General features: G+C 36.2%; 1 protein-coding gene across 3 annotated transcripts; it reads right to left on the bottom strand.

The window, feature by feature from the left end:
* Positions 1 to 371: 371 nt before the first annotated feature.
* Positions 372 to 21,753, bottom strand: pik3ap1 (phosphoinositide-3-kinase adaptor protein 1). Of its 3 annotated transcripts, none has more exons than XM_073873224.1 (17): positions 21,487 to 21,753; positions 15,797 to 16,216; positions 15,469 to 15,713; positions 14,391 to 14,535; positions 14,051 to 14,193; positions 13,353 to 13,479; positions 11,634 to 11,830; positions 11,185 to 11,355; positions 10,747 to 10,807; positions 7,049 to 7,324; positions 6,882 to 6,950; positions 6,586 to 6,786; positions 6,406 to 6,468; positions 6,080 to 6,247; positions 4,268 to 4,341; positions 3,476 to 3,576; positions 372 to 1,376 (listed from the first exon to the last, which is right to left on the bottom strand). In XM_073873224.1, exons 1-17 carry the CDS (start codon positions 21,554 to 21,556, stop codon positions 1,262 to 1,264), a joined length of 2,646 nt encoding a protein of 881 aa, XP_073729325.1. In that variant the 5' UTR covers positions 21,557 to 21,753; the 3' UTR covers positions 372 to 1,261. The 3 variants fall into 3 exon arrangements, with proteins under 3 accessions (XP_073729325.1, XP_073729326.1, XP_073729327.1); XM_073873225.1 differs by having other exon boundaries at positions 4,268 to 4,338; positions 21,487 to 21,750; XM_073873226.1 differs by lacking the exon at positions 21,487 to 21,753 and adding an exon at positions 17,270 to 18,577.
* Between the last annotated feature and the right edge of the window lie 4 nt (positions 21,754 to 21,757).

Raw genomic sequence — 21,757 nt, 5'->3', positions numbered from 1 at the left:
CCATCTGCTAACGTCTTCTATCCACTCCACTATAGTACACGGATCTGGTAGCTGTGTTGAAAATGTTGTAAGTCAACTTTTTAAAATAACTTTCTCTGTCTGTGTTGCTTCACTGTTGATTCATACTTCCGTTGCCAAAATGCGTGCGCATACGCTGCCACGTCATCATTGTGTACAAACAGTAAAAGGGTCTATAATGTCCACTGTGGTTTCAGACACCACTAAATACATAGGCTACAGGATGTTATTTCGGGCACAGCCCTGATGTGTAGATCTAAATGCTATGCAAATCATGCATGGCATTTGCAACCAGTTATTGGTTCACATAATTGGTTTAATTCTTTACAACACACACTTAAAAATATTGTCTGTTTATTGTCTGTTAATTCAGTTACCCATTCTCCCCTCCAGAAAATACAGAAGCAAGTAAAAAAGAAACATACATGTCATCGTGGTTCAACAAACATAAAGGGACAGCGAAAAACACACATACAGACACTCACACTGTCACTTGCTCTCTTAACACCACGCATTCACACATTTTGTGCTGTTAAATATACTGCTTTCCTTCTTTACTCTTTATAGCTCAGTAAAGAGTGATATTTAACATAACCAGCATTGAAAGGCGAATCCATGAATAAATATAGGCTACTAAAATGATTGCAGAATGTATTTGTCATGCAAAGTTTAAATAAAAAGTAGGCAAATTGTTAATTTTGCTGTTTGGTATACTGCCCTACAAAGGCTAAGTGCATCAACTACGCAAACACTGAAACTGAGAAAAATACCCTTAAAGTTTTTACACCAGCCAGTCAAACATGTTATTGCAATTTTGGCACGTACGTTTCTCTGAAATGGGACAAAATTAAACCAGGAGACTTTGTCACAAGACACAACAGATCTCACAAAGCCCATTTCAACCCTTAACTCAATTTTGACCAAATGCCTGGTTACTGCGCTTTGGCTTTGTAGGGCAGCCAATATCTTTAAGAGTGGTTAAACTGAACAGCAACCAAACAACAATATCAGTTTACCCATAAAACATAATGCATTCCTTCATCTGAAACCATTTAGAAATGGAAACTAATAAGATGGTTATTTTCATTGCAAGTTGTCTGATAAATTTCAGCACTTAAAAAACACTGAAGTCGGAGCTACAGTCTTTCGTCCCACCATAAATGGACATTTCAGCTCACTTAGAAAAGTTCATATAAATTGCACAGTGAAACAAAATGAAAGCCACCCATGTTGAAGTGGGTCTTCACCACGTCCGTCTTGGTATAGGTGGAGGTGGCATGGGCCTTTGAGGCGTCACTGGAGGAATTGCACGGGAGGGATTTGATACATAACGTTCATGTAGCGCACTCTCTGCATTCCTAAAAAAAAGTGTGGGTAACATTTACAACAAACTCAACATTTTACTCTTACAATAAACTAAATAAAATGTAGTTTGCAGCATTTGCACTTAGGCTGATGCACAGTTTTAAATCAGTTCTGTTTTTCTTTTCCCCTTTCTCCATCTCAGCATTACTAATATATCTGATTTGCATATACGAGGAGCTTCTGAAAATGTAGTGCATTTTATAACCCACATTTTATCTTCAAGATTTAAAGTAAGATGTTTGTACACATGATGGAAAGTTAAGCTAAGTGGAACCTGACTTCGTGGTTGGAAGAGTTTTTGATGCTGTGGTTTGTCACATGAAGAGGTGTAGCGTTTAACTGTGCTTCACCTACTAAGTTTTATCTAAACATCTGGTGCATTAGGTACGTCTTGCAATAACATTTTGAGAGTATGATCATTCCAAACCACAAAATATCCTTTACTATTGGCATACGCTGTTTTAACTTTCACACCTGTTTTTAAGCTGTAGTTAAAACAGCCCTTTACTATGACCAAGAAACTAAACACATTTTCTAAGACTGATACAGCAGCTGTAGAGGTCGACCGATAATGGATTTTACTCATACCAATAACTAAGTCCCTGCTTGCCGATAATTATTTGACCGATAGTTTTTAAAATGGAAACTGGATAAAAAACAAACATAAAACAAGTGAAACAGTGCTGAAAATAAAAATATATTCGTTACATTAATAAGAACAGTGGCGTGTTTACGCACCTTGCAAACCACGCAATTGCATGGGGCCCCGCGGGCTTGGGGGTTTTAATATACTCTCTCTGTGCTCTCATAACTGCACAACATTCACTCGATGGTCAAGTTTACTTTAAAGGCTTCACACCTGTGATTGGTGGTTTGGTTTGATCAGTGACACGCATCTTTTGTTCCACACGTACAGGTATAAACATGATAAATACACCACATAGGGGTTTAAATCACGTCAAAAATGCATAAATCATATTCTGTATCTCATCATTGTCATTAAAATCTCATCTTTAGTGTATGTCTAGTCTATATGCTTGTTGTATCTCACAGTAAGTTTGTTTTTGCAAACATGAGAGTTATGTGATTCCCATCCATAAATTCAAGCAATAACCAACTTACAATGTTGTTTGCTGGTGTTTGTTAGTTCAGTTTGTTAGATCAGTCTGAATCATAATCTAATGCTTCCTCTTTTTCCTCATTTAGTTTTTTAGTAAGATATCAGACACTGAAGTTGCAGTATTAATTACATTGCTGTAAGACATTTGCAAGCAAAAAATTCTTGTTTAAAAAATTGTTATACGCCTCTCTCAGATATCTTTTGCTTGCAAATGTCTTAATTTTATATACTGAATATTATTGTTGTGCAATTCAAATGAAAAATGGGGGGCCCCGGTTCTTGGACATTGCTTAGGGCCCCCAAAATGGTAAACACGCCACTGAATAAGAAGTACTGAAGTAAATACTCCCACTGGTTAAATTGAAATTACATAAATGTATATATGTGTAGTACTTTTTTTACTTCTTAGCACTTAATGATTATCTAATCAAAATAACAAAAGATGTATTGCAGTTAATAAAAAATAACTGAATTCAGATTTGATTTGTTGGATATGTTAACGTAGCCAACAGCTGCGTATTTATATTATAGTATATATAATATAAATTATAATATAGTTAGCTTTTTCTTGTTATTTACTTATGGTTAATATGGATAAAAATCATGGATAAAAGTAACCAGCTGGATATAAACTATGCAAATTAATGGTAATAATCATGACATTAAACACTTGGGTTGGATTTATCTGCATGTGTTTGAGGTACTACTAATATTAGCATCCTGTCAGCCTTGACGGCAAACTTGGGTTCCTGCTGTTGCTTCTCTGCTAATGCAGCATCTGTTCAGCAAATGAATTACTTTATAAAGATATGAAGAAACGGACGCAACTCGGTAAACTTTCGCCATGCATCTTTTGCCAAAAGCCGATTGTTCCACCAATTAACTATCGGTGCCGATTAATCTGCAAAACTGGTTTAATCGATCTATCTCTTAGCAGCTGTATCTTATGATCAAGCCATTTGAAACTCTTACCGCTCTGGTAGTCGTGGTGGGACTCTGGGTGGAGGGAGCACAGGTGGACTATCTGCTGCAGGGCGAGTGGGCCGTGGAGGGAGCGGAATATCCGGAGGTTCCTTAAACCAAACCAGTAAACACATAAGAGAGGTCAAACAGAATCAATTTGTGACCCTTTCTGTGAAACCCAGGCTAAAGTCTTATAATCTGAGATTAGGAGCAACTAATCACTAAATCAACAAGTTTGATTTCAATCTGTGAGATGACCTACTCATTCCGTATTAAAGATATCAAGGTTATATTTTCACAACATGTACTTTACATTATGTAAGATGATTTCATGTAGAAAACCAAAAATCACTAAAAATAACTTTAGCTGGATTTTCACAGACAGGGTCACATATAAGATTGTGCCTGTTTTTTCTATCTGAAAATCATGAAATTCGTTTTGTATTATATCGTTGCTGTTCTTCTAAAAGCTTGTATGTCCAAATTCACTCATTTTCAATAAACAGAAAATGATTACATGATTTCACACTGTGTTGTCCAAGTTGACAAGCAATTTTTTAATACATTTTATTAGATAAATATTTGCAAAACCCACTGAGAAACGTAAAGGGTGATGCATAATAAAAGTTTATGAAATGAAAATCAGAAAATACGGAGATATGAGATTTTTCAGATGGACAGCGACGTTGTCCTGATGTAAAACATTTCATGAATAAAGCATAAGGACGTTGAATAATGGATGAAGTTGACAATTATCATAATCATACTTTCTTTGTTTTAAAAACTCTAAAATAAGCTTACCTCACATTCTCCTTCTGCTCCGCTGCTGGAGCTGACCGTGCTCTGAATGCTCAATCTGTGACTGCTACTACCTACTCGAGACAAACATTAAATTTTACACCATGCACTACAGAGCATCTTTTAAATTCAATTGACTTGTAACAATGTGTGCGTTTTAAGATTTTTAAAGAGAATTTTTTTTAAGTTTTAAAGGTGCAGTGTGTAAATTTTAGCAGCATCTAATGGTAAGGTTGCGAATTGCAACCACGGCTTAGTCCACTGCTCACCGCTTTTGAAACACACAGAGAAGCTACGGTAGCCGCCACCGGACAAACATGTCATCATCGGAGACAACTTAAAAAATTATCCGTTAAGAGCTTCTGTAGAAACATGGTGGCACAAAATGGCGACTTCCATGTAAGGGGACCCTTGGTGTATGTAGATAAAAAGGTCTCGTTTTAAGGTAATAAACACATAACGGTTCATTATGAAAGGTCTTTATTACACCCCTGATAATACAGTTTTGTATATTATTTTGCATTTCTGTCAAGAAATCCTTCTAAAAATTACACACTGCACCTTTAAGAGATCTTATTTTTTAGCACCAGTACTAATGAAAAGCAACGTTGAAAAGCAACGTTCTGCAAATTTCAGATCCAAGCTTGATCAAGTAAGGGATAAACCACGGCTAGCCATGCATTAAAGGGTTTTAATGCACGACGTAGAGGCGAAGAACCACCCGACGCGTAGCATGGCTAGCCGTGAATTATCCCGCTTATACCTTGGTTATTTGCCAAGTTAAAGCTGTTATTAATGTTTACAGTGTAATTTTTTAACAGACGGGTAAAAATTACAGTCATTTTCTTAAGTTAAGGCTCGCACTCCATCCGCTTTAAATAAAGTAGTGCTGAAATAAAACCTGCACACTTTAAAGAGAGATGCACTTATGTCTCGCTCGCTCGCTCACTCTCTCTGCAAGTGTAACTGTGTTACTATGGTTACCAATGTTTATAGTAGCAGATTAATTTCTAATTGTAATCAAACTGACTAGAACTACCTGTGCATTAAACGGTTTTAATGCACACCTTCCAGCCAATCAGAATCGAGAATTTAAACAGACCATGGTATAAACAAACATAAACTAGCTGATTATATATATATATATCGTTTATCGGCCGATAACTGCTTATTTTTAACATTATCGGTTATCGGTCTGATAGCAAAATTAGGCCGATAAATAAAAGCAAATAAATTATGGATTATTTTGGTTTGTTGAACCGCTTCACTTGCTCATTGCTGGCCATGTGGAGTTTTGATTGGTGCTTTCTGTCACATAGCACGAAGATGACACATGTTGCGGGCTTAAGAAGGGTATGCTAGTCTAGCGCAAAGACAAGATCTCTGCGGTCTGGGAGTTTTTCATTGTGAAATTAATATGTATATTTATCGGCCTATATATATCGGTTATCGGCCCCCAAATATAAAGAGTTATCAGTTATCGGTATCGGCCAAAATCTTCATATCGGTGCATCCCTAATATATATATATATATATATATATATATACTTATATTTATATCATTAGAATATAATGTTTGGTAGGACTTGAAAATTACAGGTGTGTTTAAACTAAGCTTAGCAGGAAGTGGCCATCCAAGACCATGTCTGGATGCTTCTGATCAAAAAACTTTACTTCATCAGTCATTCAGTCTCCATTAAAAAACATATTAAGTGCTTTATCAAAATAGATCTAGTATGAGCTGTGAAACGTGATGACTTTCACTTTCAGATGGTATTTTTTGCAAAAGATTATAGAAGTTATTTTGTGACATACTAGAAGTGCTTGAGGTGCTTCCTGTCTGCCAGCTTCCTCTCTGCAGCGGTCTGCTCACAGGAGGGGGTTGGGTAATCGAACGAGGTGTAGATTCATACACCGAGCAATTTATGTTCTTATTAGGCACCCAATGAACGTTTGTTTGCATTGGCGCTGTAATCATAAGCTCTAATGAAAAGACAGAAAGAGTCAGATGAAAATTTCTATTTTGAGTCTCATGAATTTAAAGATTAATTTCTCTATACAAAAACAAATAATACAAAAAATGTGGTGTATGGTATGACAGAACTCCATGTTGAAAGATTTATATAGTACAAATGGATTACCCGTCGTTCCTTTGGTTCGACAGCGTCGGGTGATGCTGTCTCTTAACTTCTGTAAATTTTCCTTTTGAGATAAATGGACACACATTTGCAAGGTTAAACCAGTTGTCTGAGTAATTTTAAAGGGTTACAAAAGAACTCTTTTCGTCATTACATTTCAATATATTTTGACTATATTTTCCTGCTGATAACGGAGAGAATGCGATCTTCCGTCTTGATCAAACTGCCAAGCCTTGAACTCGTGAACAGCCTCTTCAACGGTCAGCTCACCCACCTTCACTCTTTCCTGTAGAGAGATGAGCTGCCTTTGTCCGGGAGTCTTCATGCCAGCATATGGGTCATAGTCACTGCTCATTTCCCTGTCTCTCACCAGCCGTGCAGGTGCTACCAGGATGAGAATATAGTTTTTATATTTTACTTTCAACGTAATCTAACCCCAAACACTTTCCATTACATTCAGACGCAAGAAAGTTGCATACCTGTACAAATATCCTTTTCTGGCCTTTTGCTTACAGAGTATAGAGGAGGGTCTTTATTAAGCGAAAACACTGTAAAACGTAAAAAAAAATAATTTCTTCATTAAAAATACCTTAGATCCACTCCACACGCTGTTTACTGTAAAAGCGTAAAAGGACACGGTTTGTACCTTTAGAAATGTAAGTGGCATTCTCCTCAGGATTTTGTTTATGGACCGGTCTTGGAATGGGTGCAGGTGGTCGATTGAGAAGCTCAGGAACGTTGGGATGCGGTTCCACAACATCATAAACATCATCTGGGAAGCATGGATTGTACGGATCCTCCTCCTCCTCCAATTCACCATAAACTTCTGGGTCAACGCCCATGTCATGGTATTCACCATCCATATCAGGTAATTCTCCGTTGTTTACCGTAGGTTCAGACTGTAAACACTTGCCAGGTTTTGCTAAATAAGAATCAAAGGAGATTGAAGCTTAGTAGGCCAATAGTAATCAATAATTAGCTCAAAATTAATAGTAATATTTGCAATGTATACACTCCATAAAAACGCAAAACTTAGTTTTGTAAGTCAATTCAACCTACTATTTTAAGTTTTGACAAATTAAGTTATAGAAGTTAAAGAAGACATCATGAAAATCAGACTTTGTTTGTTTCAGTGCTATAATTGGGTCCCCAGTGCTTGTATCAACCTAGAAAATGTGCAACAGATCAACCCAGTAACTTAGTTTTGGTAAACCATTCTCTGCAAGCATGTGAAAAAATAGGTCATTTGGCTCCACTCGTGATGTCAAATGGTGATGATACCGCCTCTTAATCTGCACCATTCAACCACAGCACTGCCATTTAGTGTAGATATCAGCTCATTTGCATTTAAAAGAGCACACCCAAAAATGGCACATTTTGGCTCACACCTATAAAGTGGAAATTTTAACATGCTATAATAAATTATCTAGATGGTATTTTGAGCTAAAACTTCACATGCCTACTCTGGCGACACCAAAGATTTATTTTACATCTTAAAAAAGTCTTGTGAAATGCCCCTTTTAAAGTAATATAAAAATTTTGATTTGATATCATTTTTACAATGTTAAAATGTATTTATTTATGTCAGGTTTGTTACCAGGTTGCATGTTAATAACATTGATATAATAATAAAGTTTCAGTTGATTCCCTATCATCCCAGGTGTTACAATAAAACAATGCTAATATTGTAAATATCTCTAAGTAACAAAGTTTCATGCTTTTATACAATTGGGTAAAGACCAAGGCTTTGAACCGATTCACGGAACGAAAAGGAAAACCAGAAACTTTTGTTGTTTGCAAGGAACAGAAACGAAAAATAAAAAAGTTCCGTAACGAAAAAAATATATATACGTTCCGGAACAGAATCGTTTATTTAAAGTAATGGTAACCGGTTAATACTAGGGATGCACCGATAGGATTTTGGGGCCGATATCGATACCGATTTAAACAGACAACTTCTGGGCGATACCGTTGCCGGTATTAAACACTTGTGTACAATACTATACAGTTGGTCTATTAGCTAGTTTATTTCTGCATCAAATTATTTTTACCGAACATGGATTGGATCTAATTAACATTCAACTGACCATATAAATATTGCTACTTCAAAAAAAGTTGACTTCTTTTCCCCCAGTAAAGTGCAGTTTGTTTCTTTTATTGTCCAAGACATTTGAGCCAGCTCAACAAAGGTATTCTGTCGGTGCTTAAGTATAGTGCACACCAGAACATTAAATCATTTTAATTGAACAACAGACATGCAACTCATTGCCTTTATGCGGTTAATTAATAAACAATCGGTATCGGCCTTTCTCATGCTATTGCCGATATGCCGATGAATATCGGCGGCCGATCCACTGGTGCATCACTAGTTAATACCGTTATTTTTTTTCGTTCTTTGTCAAGATTTCTGTGCAATATGGTGAAGTTCACTTCCGGTCGTCGTTGACTCATCTGAGAAATGAGAAGCTTGCCACCAGCAAGTAATCTACTCAAGTCAAAGTCTCTAATGCTCAATCATAAGAGGTAAATATTGTAGGCTACCAAGTATCTCAAGTTTTTTTATACTAATTAGTGGTGTAACGGATCGCAGTTGATCCGTGATCCGTACAGATCACGTCCCACAGTTTGGCTCGCATGGATTAATACGCAAATTTGAATAGGGTGAAAGTTGATCATTTGCATGTGTTTCACAGGCCTGCAAATGTTAACACTTAAGTAATTTTAAACAATTTAACCACAAAAAGGCGCTAAAGTGAGCAATTTTCTATACGCACATGTGGTTGAATGTGTCCGGTCAAACTCCAATTAAACGTGATTATCCCTATGCACTTCAAAGATCAGGGGCCCTTTTTTAACGATCTGAAACGCAAGTGCGAAGCTGGCATCCCCATCGTTGCGCAAAGCGCTACAATGATGTCAGAAGACGGGGGAATCCCAAGCTTGCCAGCATAAATCAGGCACGCCGTGTAACAGGAGGTGGATCTGCCTCTACACATGACCTGACGCCAGCAGAGGACATCGCTGCGTCCACCCTCACCCCTTAAAGGGTTTGGGGGCTTTGAAATCGGAAACGCAAGCAAGGTCCAACCCCAAAGTACACTTACAAATCAAGTTCATATACATTAAGGTTTCTTATGAAAACATTTTAATTATTATTTACATAAAATAAACGTAATACAGCCATACAACAAACTTATGAAAATATTTTACTCGTTATTTGCATGAGAATTTTTTAACGCAGCCACACAATAAATAAAAACTATCACCACAATTCTCACCACTATGATATCCCTTATCTCATGTGTTAATATTTTTTATTGTAACAATTTATGATTTGCAAAAATAACTGTTGCATCTGTGTAGATTAGATAAGCAATGCGCGTTGTGCACGCTATATATTATGGTCAAGCATGCGCCCTTAAAATAGCATAATGAGCCACGCACAACGCGCCACTGACTTTAGACTAGTTTTTTTTGTCAGTGGCGCAATTGTTTTTTGAAACTGCAAACTAGCATCAGGGATGGTTTGCGCCGGAACACGCCTCCTTTTTTGCGCTGAACCGCCCAGGGAGCTCAAGTTCATTCCCTAGTTTGCCGACGTGCGTCTGTGGAGGGAAAAACCCGCTGTGCGCCGGTGAAAAATACGAATTATATATGCGTCACTGACAAAGTCAATTGCGCTGGCTGCAAGATAGGGCCCCAGAACTCTTAATGTATAAACTTTAGAGAGAGTTGGGCTACTGTGTCTCATACTGTAGTGTGTAGTCCATTAAAATACATTTGGCGAATAAAGCACTAAAAAACAACGTAATTTTAACTTTACGTGGAGCGACTGTTTATGCTGCATGTTCTTACCAAAGCGCTGTTTGGAATTCGTCCTCCGTGTGCGTGCACGTGTTTAAGTGCACTTAACAAATGTAGGCATGTCAGGATTACAGTTATGCCGCTTACATAATGTAGCCTTTTTAATGTTTGATGACAAGATAGAGACTTAAGGAAAATTATGTAGACTAATAATTTAAGGTTAAAGTCCTAATGATCAGCCTACTTATCTGAATGTCCCACACCTGACCTGGAACGTTATTAACCATTTCGAGAACTTTATTTTTTTGTTCTAACCGGATCAGGAACGTCAATTTTAGGGTTGAACCGAAAATCGGAAACGTCAAAATACTGTTTCTGTTCGGAACGAACCAATTGGGAAAAATTCTGGTTCAAAGCCCTGGTAAAGACAGATTTATACAGTATTCACTGTACTACATCAGGGCAGACAAACAGAAGGGTATCTGGAGGTTATTATAAAAATATAGAGTGACATGTGGTGTCAGTGATGTTTTCCAGTACCTTCAAAAAACTTTCTCAGCATTCTCTCTTCTGGGTTGGCGTCTTCCATAACACTCTCTAGGTCCTCATCTGTAAAAACATAGATTATGTGAACATAATATACATTAGACTTTGCCTGAAAACTTGAAACATCTTAAAATGCATTTACATGCAATAAACGTGACTTTGTATCTGTTATCTATACTAAGTAGACTACCGAAAAGCTGAATCACTAACGTTTTTTGTTGATTTAATTAATTTCTTTATCATTTAAAACACTTCAATCAGTGTTTAAAATGTATCATAAATAAACATGCATTGTTTTGCCAATTATAAAAGATGTGCACTTTTTACTGAACAAACACAACTTTTGAGTGTAATTCATGACTGCAATAAATGTCAGGAAATAACAACAAATATGTATAATTGTTAAATTATGACAGTTTTAATAAGTAAGAGTGCCTCATACAAATTCATCTCAGGATTGAGTTTTATCATACACTCATAAATGTCCTCATTATCAAATCCTGTGATAAACTCTTGGGATTTTGTCAACATGTCTTCATAGATTTCATCCCCAGGGCTGTTCTGAGACTCTTCCATATGGACCTTAACCATGTCCACTGTTTCCTTGTTGGTTTTATGAAAGAAAAAAGTTTAGCATAAAACATTACAGCATTCAATTTCCCTCACAAATGTAACATGCACTAGACATCCTCATTCTCAAGATTAAAAAATGTGTTGCATCAGTACTGTAAGTCTTACACAGCAAGATCATTTAGTTTCGCACATGCTGACCAAAAGTTGTTTTTAAATGGTTGACTCAGTTTACCAGAATTCATAAGCTATTGTGCACATAAAGCATGTAGACAAATTTTCATTATAAAAATAGAAGGGAATGAACTCACAACATATTCATCCATAAACTGTTTTAAATCAGAGAAGCCACTCTTTTCTGCTAGTTTGTTTGGGTAATCCCCATCTTTGTTCATCAAGCTGTAGGCCTGCAAAGCTCCAGGACACCGCATTAACAAAGATGTCAATTTCTTTAAACCGTACTTAGCAGAGAAGTGAAGCAGTGTTGGAAGTTCCACATCACGACTATCTAAATGACAAAAAAATGATTTTTTTATAGTAGTTTATGTACTTATTATTACAATGCTTTCAACTTTTATGTGCAGAAGTAAACATCACATTTGAGAAAATGGCATAAATTTACAGTAAGGTTTTTTTGTTAATAATATTTTATGTATTAGTGGACATAAGCTCACAATGAGCAATGTACATTTTCACAGCATATATTAAAATATCATCGCTGACATTTCCGAAATTTCGTATATCTCCAAATTTTGTCATAAATCATTATTATTGGTCATCCATCCTTTATGTTTGTCAATGGGTTCTGTACAATACAAAGTTAAAAAGTGCTTGGTAACTTAGACAACACAGTGTGTAATCATTTAAAAGTACTGTTTTTTCTTTTTCTTGAATAAAAGTGCATTTAGACATACGGCAGTTGCTTTCGGAAGGACAGAGATGATATGTTTGTTTATTGTGCATTAAATAATGCTATCAGATTTCAAAAGACAAATAGTAATTGTTGAAACATATCATATAATAATATACTCTCGTATAAACACAAAAAATGCTGGGTTGTTTAAAATCCATGGCATAGTCAAATATGAAAATCTTCTAGGTTACTTAAAACCAGTGGCAGCCGGTGACTTCTTTTTTCGAGGGCGCTCAATGTGAAGTTCATCACAACATGTATGTAGCCCATAATGTGTGTGGTTCATCATTTCAAAATATCCGCATCGAGTGATCCTGTGTGCATCACGTGTCTTCTTAAAATAAGTGCCTGCTGCAGCTGCGTCTAAAGGGTTTATGATAAAATAGACGCTCGCTCATTAATCGCATAATCTCATGCGTAATCAGAGTTTACTGTTAAGGGAGTGTCTTGCGTGTATTTGGTGAACGTGAGCGTCTCTTTTAGCATAAACGGTTTTGACACGTGTGCAGCAGGCACTTATTTTTTCAAAACACGTGATGCACATGGGTCACATGAAGCAAAAAACACATATTTTGAAAACACGAGCAACACACGACACTCCAAACACATATGTTGAATTTGCGCCCCTCGAATGAGCAGTCACAAGCCACCACTGCTTAAAACCAACGGTTGGGTTTGTCAATATTTTACCTAGCCTTAGGATAAAAGACTCCAGTATTTTTAAGAGTGCAATATAAAGAAATCTAATACATCATGTCATTTAATGTTAACAAATGAAAAATTTAACAAACATTAACTATTAACTAACTTAACACCTGTTCTGGTAAGACCCTGCTATAATGGGACAAAATGGGCTTCACATAGAAATGCTGTATTCAACCTAAATAAATTTGTAAGCATTTTGTATTACTGTCTTAGCAGCCTCTGTGTCAAAATGTATAAGCAATTTGATAAAATAAGACATTTAAAAGCATTTCTTAATGATACAGTTAAACGACAGTGGCCTTGAACTAACTTTGTGTTACATTAAAGATGTTTCTCACAAAATGCATTTGCAGCTCGTGTAAACTTTATCACAACCTAAAACGTGTAATAAACATGACATAAAAATGCTTACTGCCTGTTGTGTTCTCCTGTTCAACTTGACTAAACATCTCTAATCCACACAAAGGCATCCGTTTTTTGAGACAGTCAGCAAGCAAAATATCCAGTGACTCAGGAACATTTGATGTGATGTTGAAAGCCTAAAAATAAAATTATGCAGAATTAGATCTTTTTTGTAAACATGCAAAGCTCAGTTATTAAAGTACAGTTAATAAAAAGAGAAGTCTCTATTTGCAAAAATGTCTCTTTCCTAAAAAACTTTCAGCCTGCAGTAGCTTTCTACATAAGCCTGTGTAATGGAAAACATTATAGTGCTTTAAACTTATTACGTAAAGTGTCTTTTATATTTACGTCATGTACGTTTGCATCCAGACATGCTTTTAAGCTTAAGGGCTCTGTTTACACTCTAAAAAAAATGTTGGGTTTTTTTCAACCAAGTATTGGGTCAAAAAGGGACGAGCCCAGCCCACTAGATTGTAACTGAACCCATGCTGGGTTGTTTTAACCCATTGTTGGGTCAAATATAAAATTTTCTGGGTTAATTTGAACCTTACTGCTGGGCTCATCCCTTTTTGACCCAACGGTGGGCTGAAAATAACTCAGTATGTTTTAGAGTGTATATTTTATGTGTACATGTATTTTAACATAATTGTGAACAAACTTTATTGATATAAAATAGCTTTGGCTTAATGGGTTTTATTTAAACATTACCTGACACATGAACTGCATAGGGTCAGACATTTTTTCTAGGTATGTGCAAATTTCTTCCATTTCTGTGTAATATGTTACTGTGGATGAACAGACTGCTGAGTCATTTTTATAAAGCGTTACGGAGACTATCCCAGCTGGCATATCTAAAAGAAATAAAACAACATCAGGCAAACTTAGAAAAACAATCAAAACTACATTTTATCAATGCCTCAAACACAATGCTTCTTTTATAATAAATAACCCCTATTAACAGGAAGCAATATGTAAATTCAGCTGAAACCGAAAGAGACAGTGAGGAACTGATATAAAAAGTTCCTCTTTCTGATGCGTTTTTTCTTACCAGGTGATTGTACAGTAACAATACACTTGTTTACAAGAGTCGCAGGCATTCGTTTAGCTGTCGAGTGTTCAGAGCTAAACTCCACTTCCAGGCCGTCTTCGTCATCTAAATTCTTCATCATGATTATATAAATATTCACACAAGTCTTTATGGGAACAGACAAACGGTGAGAAAGTCATGAGATCAGAGTACAGTAAAGCCTATTCAAATCATTAGGATATATCTTAATTCAGCAAATGTTCACGTAACACCGACTCCAGTTTTTACACTGAGCTACGTGGTGAGGTCCCAACAAAATGTGATTTGATTCGACCTAATGTCAGCAAATGCTTTAATACCAAATGCTGAATCAGCAATGAGCAGTGTTAGAGTTTACAGCATTGTAAAACGACTGGATTTCCACACCAAGTGGAAATTTCCGAGCTTATATAAAGCACGTCTTCCTTCAGATCATTAAATCATGGATTGCATAAAACATAATTGTTTGGGTCCTTAAAAAGTTTAACAAATAATTAATCATGTTAATTAAATAAAATCCAAGAGTGGCGCACATAAATTGAGCTTCTTCCACACAGTGGGACCACGCCGAATACCGTAAGCCTTATCCCTAAAATTATGCAAAGCGTTAAAAAAGTTTATCTTTAGAATCTGCATGAGTCACATCCTGTCAACTTTATATTAAAGAAAGAAGTCTGTGTCAAGGAGTATTGCATCTGGACTTGTGCGTCATAGCTGCAGGCCCTAAAATAGTTATACCATTAAAATAGGACAGCGCTTTACAATGATGTTATATTTGTTTAAATTAGCTAACATGAACTAAAATGCAGCATTTATTAATTTCCGTTCTTGTTCTTTTTACTATATATTTTTTTAGTTGTAACTGTTAACATTAGTTCATGCACAATGAACTAACATAAACCATTGCATCGGCATTAATAAAAAAAATGATTGGTCTAAACTTAAGCCCTGTCCTAACCAGCAGACTCTTCATGATTCATGTTAGCTAATGCATTTACTAATGTTAAAAATACAACATTATTGTAAAGTGTACAGTACTCAAAAATAGCTTTACATGTACCCCACGTAGCACTCTGTCTGGTTGAATAGTGAGACAGGGCTGGTCTTCAAGCGATGGCTCAGAGACATTTAAAGAAGCTGGCTCAGTAGGACCAACATCATCATCATTTGGCTGTTCTATCTCATCAGGCAAAGGTAAATCTTCAGGAATGTCAGGAAATATGAAGTCATCCTTGTCATCTTGAGGATCTCTCTGCTCTTCTAGTTGAATATTATCAATCTCCTGGCAATTTGCATCAATAGATCCTTGAAAAAACATTATAAGTTATTGCGCGGAAATATGTTTCCAAAAAAATTAAATAAGATGAGACAGAACATAAAATACATACCATCATTAATGCACTCCAGTACAGTAGAAACATATACTGATGGTTCATCGTCTGAACTGAGCTTTCTCCAATACTGCCAGTGTTCAAAATAGCCCTGGGATATTTCCGTTTCTGATAATCCACACAAAAATGCAACAACTTTGTGAGGGGGTTGGAAAAAATCCTGAAAAGTGTCCAGTGTTTCCGGGTCATTCTGCATGTCCATGAACTCTGCAGACAGTAAAGGTATGACGCACTTGCAGGAGCCAAACAGCTCCTGACTTTTCAACAAAATATTTTCATTTATATTATACAAAACGATGGAGTCCTCCAGAAAGCTACATGACGCAGTCAAGATTTGCTTTAAATAATCGGCCCATTCACTGGCCTCGCAGGTATGAACGATTAACACCTCGCACATTGTGGACTGTCCAGGATGTGCTGCAAAACAATGCACACAGTTTTTATTAAAAACACATCTATCCATCTAAAGCACATATGCATTAAAAGTATGCCAGCAAGCATGCTAAAACAAGGCTAAATTTGGGCTGCCAGTGAAAGTCTAATAGACGTCTAACCATAGCCCAAAAATAGACGATGCATATAATTTTAGAGCATGTAAAAGAAACGAAAGCAAACACCTCGTTGGAATATCAAACATATTCAAGTTATTTTGGCAAAAATGGCATGTAACCAAATTCAAGGTTATTTAGGGTAGAAGTGGGTTACTCATAGGCGGAATATATTGGGCCTATTAGCCGTCATTTCAACATTTCAGTTTTTGCTTGCTGGGTAATAATTTACTTGATGAAATATTTAGAATTATACAATAAATAATAAAAAACAGTGAAAAGCTACAAACTAATATTTTTAAGGGAATATTCTTTGTATTCCTCCAAACTTTATTTCTGTAAACAACAAACTCTATCTACTGTAACTAATTCAAAGTATACGGTTTATTTTGTGATTAATAAATTTGTGGGTAATATACTGCTCTATACATTTACACTTCTATACCTTTCCTCTAGAAGAGTATGCACTGTTTAAGTTTATTTTTTTAAAAGTTTTTGTCTGCTCAAATTTATGCTCGGCTAACAGCTGTCCAAATGCACAAACTTTAGCCTAAATGTAAAATTTGGCTTGCTTATCCCGTGAAAGTTAGAGAATAAGGAATTTTGCATAGCATGCAAAATGCTGTAATGTTTTTTTTCTGATTTCTAGCATTATACGTTAAGACACGACAATAAAAAATCTGAATCAACTTACAAATAATATCCACTATAATTATACTGCTGTATTAAACGTATAATTTGTCATAATTTTAAACAAACGTCCCCAATCTTACACCATCATCGGTTTATATTCCAAAAATAATTAAAAAGTGCAACTTCTAAATCTTTTTGGTTATTATGTAAACTGTAGCATCTATAGGCCTATTATTGATTCACACATAACATTTATTGGTAATTATGTAATATATATGAGATAACTCACCTTACGTCTTGTGATACCAGATTGTAATAAATACTGTCCTGCTATAGTGGCTGCACACAGTGTTGCTTCTATCTTCCAACGACACCTTTCTGTTTATCGTTTTTCTTACCTTACGATCAAAATACTCTTAGTACTTGATTGCGGTACATGGCCCATCTGCCCTCAGCCCATGACTTACATCTACTAAAAAAATAGTCCATTTCCTGATGGTGGGTGGCCACGTCACTTCCTAAAATACTATGTGAAGCACTGTCTAAACTGACATAAGCTACTGTAGGCTGTGCACCAAATAACAGAAGTAATGCACAGTTCAAAAACCATCTGAGTTAACAGGTTTTACAAAAATACATTGTGGCCTCTTCAAAACTGGCCGGCGAAATCTAAAAATTCACCTTATATTTGTCTTATCTAGGGTTTTCTAATGTTACTAGTTAGATTTATAGTGGTATCAGTGGTATGCAATACTACATTCAGTTGGTGTTGGAATGGTATTAAAATTCTCAAAGCTCAAAACGAAACAAAGTGTTTCATGCATACCAAATGAATGCATAGTGCATTAAACTGTTTAGTTCACCCTTGAAATGTGAAGAAATATGGAGGGTAAAATGTTTCCTTTTCACAACAGATCTGTATTTAAAATAGTATCATGGACTGCATTTCAACAAACCCATAGCCATCCAAAGTGCTTTACAAGTTGCCTCACATTCACCCATTCAACTCACTCATGCATACACCGACAGCGATGTCAGCCATGCAAGGCGACATCCAGCTCACCAGAAGCAGCTGGGGTTGGGTGTCTTGCTCAAGGACACCTCGACACTTGGTCAGGTGGAGCCAGAGATTAAACCACCAAGCTTCCGGTTTGTAGACAACCTACATAAACCACTGAGCCACTGCTTGGATATCTATTATAGATATCTTAAAGGTCAACAGGGCATTTGATTCAAAATCAGCCAAATATATTATATTTTTTTACCTTGCAGAGCAGATAAAATAACTGGACAAATGCTCAGGTAAGGCTATTAAAGGTGCCATAGAATTAATAACTGTATTCAGCTATAAGCATAGATGAATAATAAGAGTTCTGTAAATGATAATGACAGATTCTGAGCCTAAAACAAGATTCTTTCGTCCTCCTTATCTAAACCTCGTGCATGCAAAAGACCGCTGGATTTTTTGCCAATCTCAACATAACAACAACTGTGACGTTACAGTTGAGACGTACGCCCCAACATTAAATTACAATGTTGTTACAATGCTAAAAACTAAGTTGTGACTGCTGAGTTGGCGCTATATGCTACCGTTTAAGCCGAAGGTATACTAGGGACGTCCGTGTAAGCGCGCTGTCTGCATGACGTCATTTTCGTCATTAGGGGGGTCCACGGTTCCCCGCACGGACCGTCCGCATGCACCCCAAAATCTGACGCCGCGTGGACAGTGAGCGTACAGTCCGCGTACAACAGTGCATGCGCGTGAAACTATTTAGACAGGACACTCCACAACAAACAATTATACAAAGGAAATAGACAGCACTTGCACACACACTATCGTTTTTCTTCTTTAATTTTTACAAGAACAGAAAGCTGTGGAGCATGTTCGTTACCATAATGTTTGATTCCTGTTCTTTGTTGTCTTGTGGTTTGTTCTAAACTGTGTTTGCAATGGTGGATCGGTTACGTTGCTTCACCTATCCTAATGTTTTAATGTACTGTAAATGTCACCAAATCAGTGCTGCCCTGATGGACTGGTAGAGTTATACAATGGAAAGTATACCTTGCGCGGGAAGTATATTTGGAAAGCTGCACAGACCTGTACGCACGCGAGCCGGACATGGACGCAGAAAAAAGGTATACCCCAGTCTTTACCATTGACATTGCAGTTACATTTTGCAAGTCCATACTGAAAAAAACATCAACTTACCACTCAGATCCATTAACAATATTCTGGGAAACAGCCAATCAGAGCAGAGCTAAGCTAAGCTTCAAAATAAGGTACTAATAAACCATTTAATTCTAAGGCAAATCCTAGGGTTGTAAATGGACATGCAAAATGTTTCTGGATAATTTTTACACTTAATAAAGCCACATAAGTTCTATGTAGATATCAGAGAATAATTGAACATATTATTTCAATGCATTCTTTGGCATCTTTAAAGGGTGAAGGCAAGAAAAATCTAATCTTTTTGTCTCGTTTCAAGTACCTTATTTATTTTAAAGCCTAACTTTTAAGGCCACATGACCATATGTGTACTAAATATTGTTTGCCACTAATTCTAAAAAGCTTTTAAACCTAACTGGACTTTAATTTAAACAATAGACCACCAGTGAAAAGTTCCTATCTTGCCATTAATGACATTATTGAGTCCACAACTGAGTACAAGGCGGAACTAAAACCTAGCCGTCTGCCCTAGCAGTTTTCCAGGTACTTTTGGGTCAGGTTATGGCTGCATGAGGAAACGAAACAAATAAATTATGTAAAACTGAGATAAATTAACCACTGATGGTTTTTGATCCTGACCCTATGTGCTAAGTACTGTGAGAAATATTTCTATGGTTTCCCACAACAGTTTAATCCGGCAGTTCTTGTAAGCCAATGACTTATCAGTCTTGGTTAGATAATGGTGTTTGTGACCCTAGGTTTATTAGAGAAGTCCTCAATTATGGATGTCTAGGTTTGTTGTGCTCTCAGACAAGCATGCTTTAACTTATTTTTTTATTTGGTGATGTGAAAGAAGAATAAGGAGTGTCATCTTGGATGAACTGAAATTGCCTGGGAGGAACCTCAAATAGCTAGGGCACATTATTAGAAAAATATTTTTTTTTAAAACAGCAACTACTAAATATATGGCTGTAACAGATCCTGAGTCAATTTTATAATTTAGATTGATAAAAGCAATCATTTTATTTTCATAATTCACTTTTTACCTAGTTATTTAGGTACTTAATTAATACATACCCCATAGGTTATCCTCTGCTTAAACAGATGGCTATTACATGATATAATAGGTATACATTATCAAACAAACAACCTGGACCATGTTAACATTGTCATGTGATTTTTTTTTTTTACTTAAAGGTCCCGTTCTTTCTGTGTTTTTGAAGCTTTGATTGTGTTTACAATGCGCATTATAACGTGTGTTCATGTTTCACATGTAAAAAATGCGGTATTTTTCACACAATTTACTTATCTGTATAGTGCTGTTTTCACTGTCCTCAAAACAGTCTGATGTCTTCCTTGTTCTATGAAGTCCCTCCTTCAGAAATACGTATTGAGTTCTGAATGTAGTTTGTTAAGTGTGTTGTGATTCGATAGCAGCTTCGCTTGCCGTTAGCTTAGCTGGTGACTGACGTATTCCTGTGGGCGGAGTTTAGTCAAAAAACTGTTCTAGTGACGTCATTAAAGCAGGAAGTAGAGGGCTGTAGTCCAAACCGGCCGTTCGTTGTAGGCTTTGAAAGGCAAATTCTGTTAAAGAAAATATATCGCCTGGCAGTGATCTTTGAGCTTATCATGTTACAGGTATTACTTATGCTATTATAGCAACATTACACACTAACTAGGGTTCAAAAAATGGGATCAGAAAGAACATGACCTTTAAGTGTCTAAGCACCACATTTCAAAACAGACTCTTGCCCGAAGCACGATGTGATGATAAAGTATTATCAAAGGTACTGAACAGGCAGTTCAAAACTATATTTGACATAACATCAAACCCACAAGCCAGTGTGTGAGCAGAGCTGGAAAAAGCTCTCAGCTAAAGTATTTTGGACCCTATGTATTCACAATTATATGTCCCCATATATTTAATTGCAAATAAACCAACGCCCCTTTAAGAATGCTGCTTCTGTGCATTTGGAAAACATATCTGCAACATAAACTGGCAGCTATTACAGTTAAAGAAGACCAAGTCCAACATTCCTATGCATAATACTGTACTTTTTACTACATTTTATAAAATCAAGTTGTTTTTTTACCTTTAATACTTAAATGCATTAAAATCTAGTACTAGCTTATGTATACTTTTATTTAATAAAAACTTTTATTTTTACTTGTGTGCTAGATTTTTATGTAGCCTAACTAATTAAGTATTAAGATATTTAATATGAAATGTAGTGGAATATAAAGTATGATATACTTAAAAATGTATTGAAGTAAAAGAAAAACACCCTGATAAAGTACAGATAGCCTTCGTGAAAATGTAAAGGAAAATACTTGATTACCTTTGCCACTTGAATGGAGAAAGACACAGGGGCAGATATGGAACCTTATTGGGGTGGACTGATTCCACATGCGTCTACTCCGAATTTGAGACCTCACCTGACACACACATTCGGTACATACACAAAGGCGCACTTATAACAGCTGGATAAGCAAATTGATTATGATATTAGTTTAGAGTTTTTGTTCATTTGTTCGATTTAATCATTTTTTTTCTAAGCTAGGTAAGTGTGTCTCCGAGCTATGAAATCCAGAGCTGTGCAGACCGACAAG

This window comes from Misgurnus anguillicaudatus, chromosome 11 (assembly GCF_027580225.2).
Source record: "Misgurnus anguillicaudatus chromosome 11, ASM2758022v2, whole genome shotgun sequence".
NCBI lineage: Eukaryota > Metazoa > Chordata > Actinopteri > Cypriniformes > Cobitidae > Misgurnus > Misgurnus anguillicaudatus.
The sequence above is the reverse complement of the archived record's forward strand: the minus strand, read 5'-3'. Positions and strand labels throughout refer to the sequence as shown.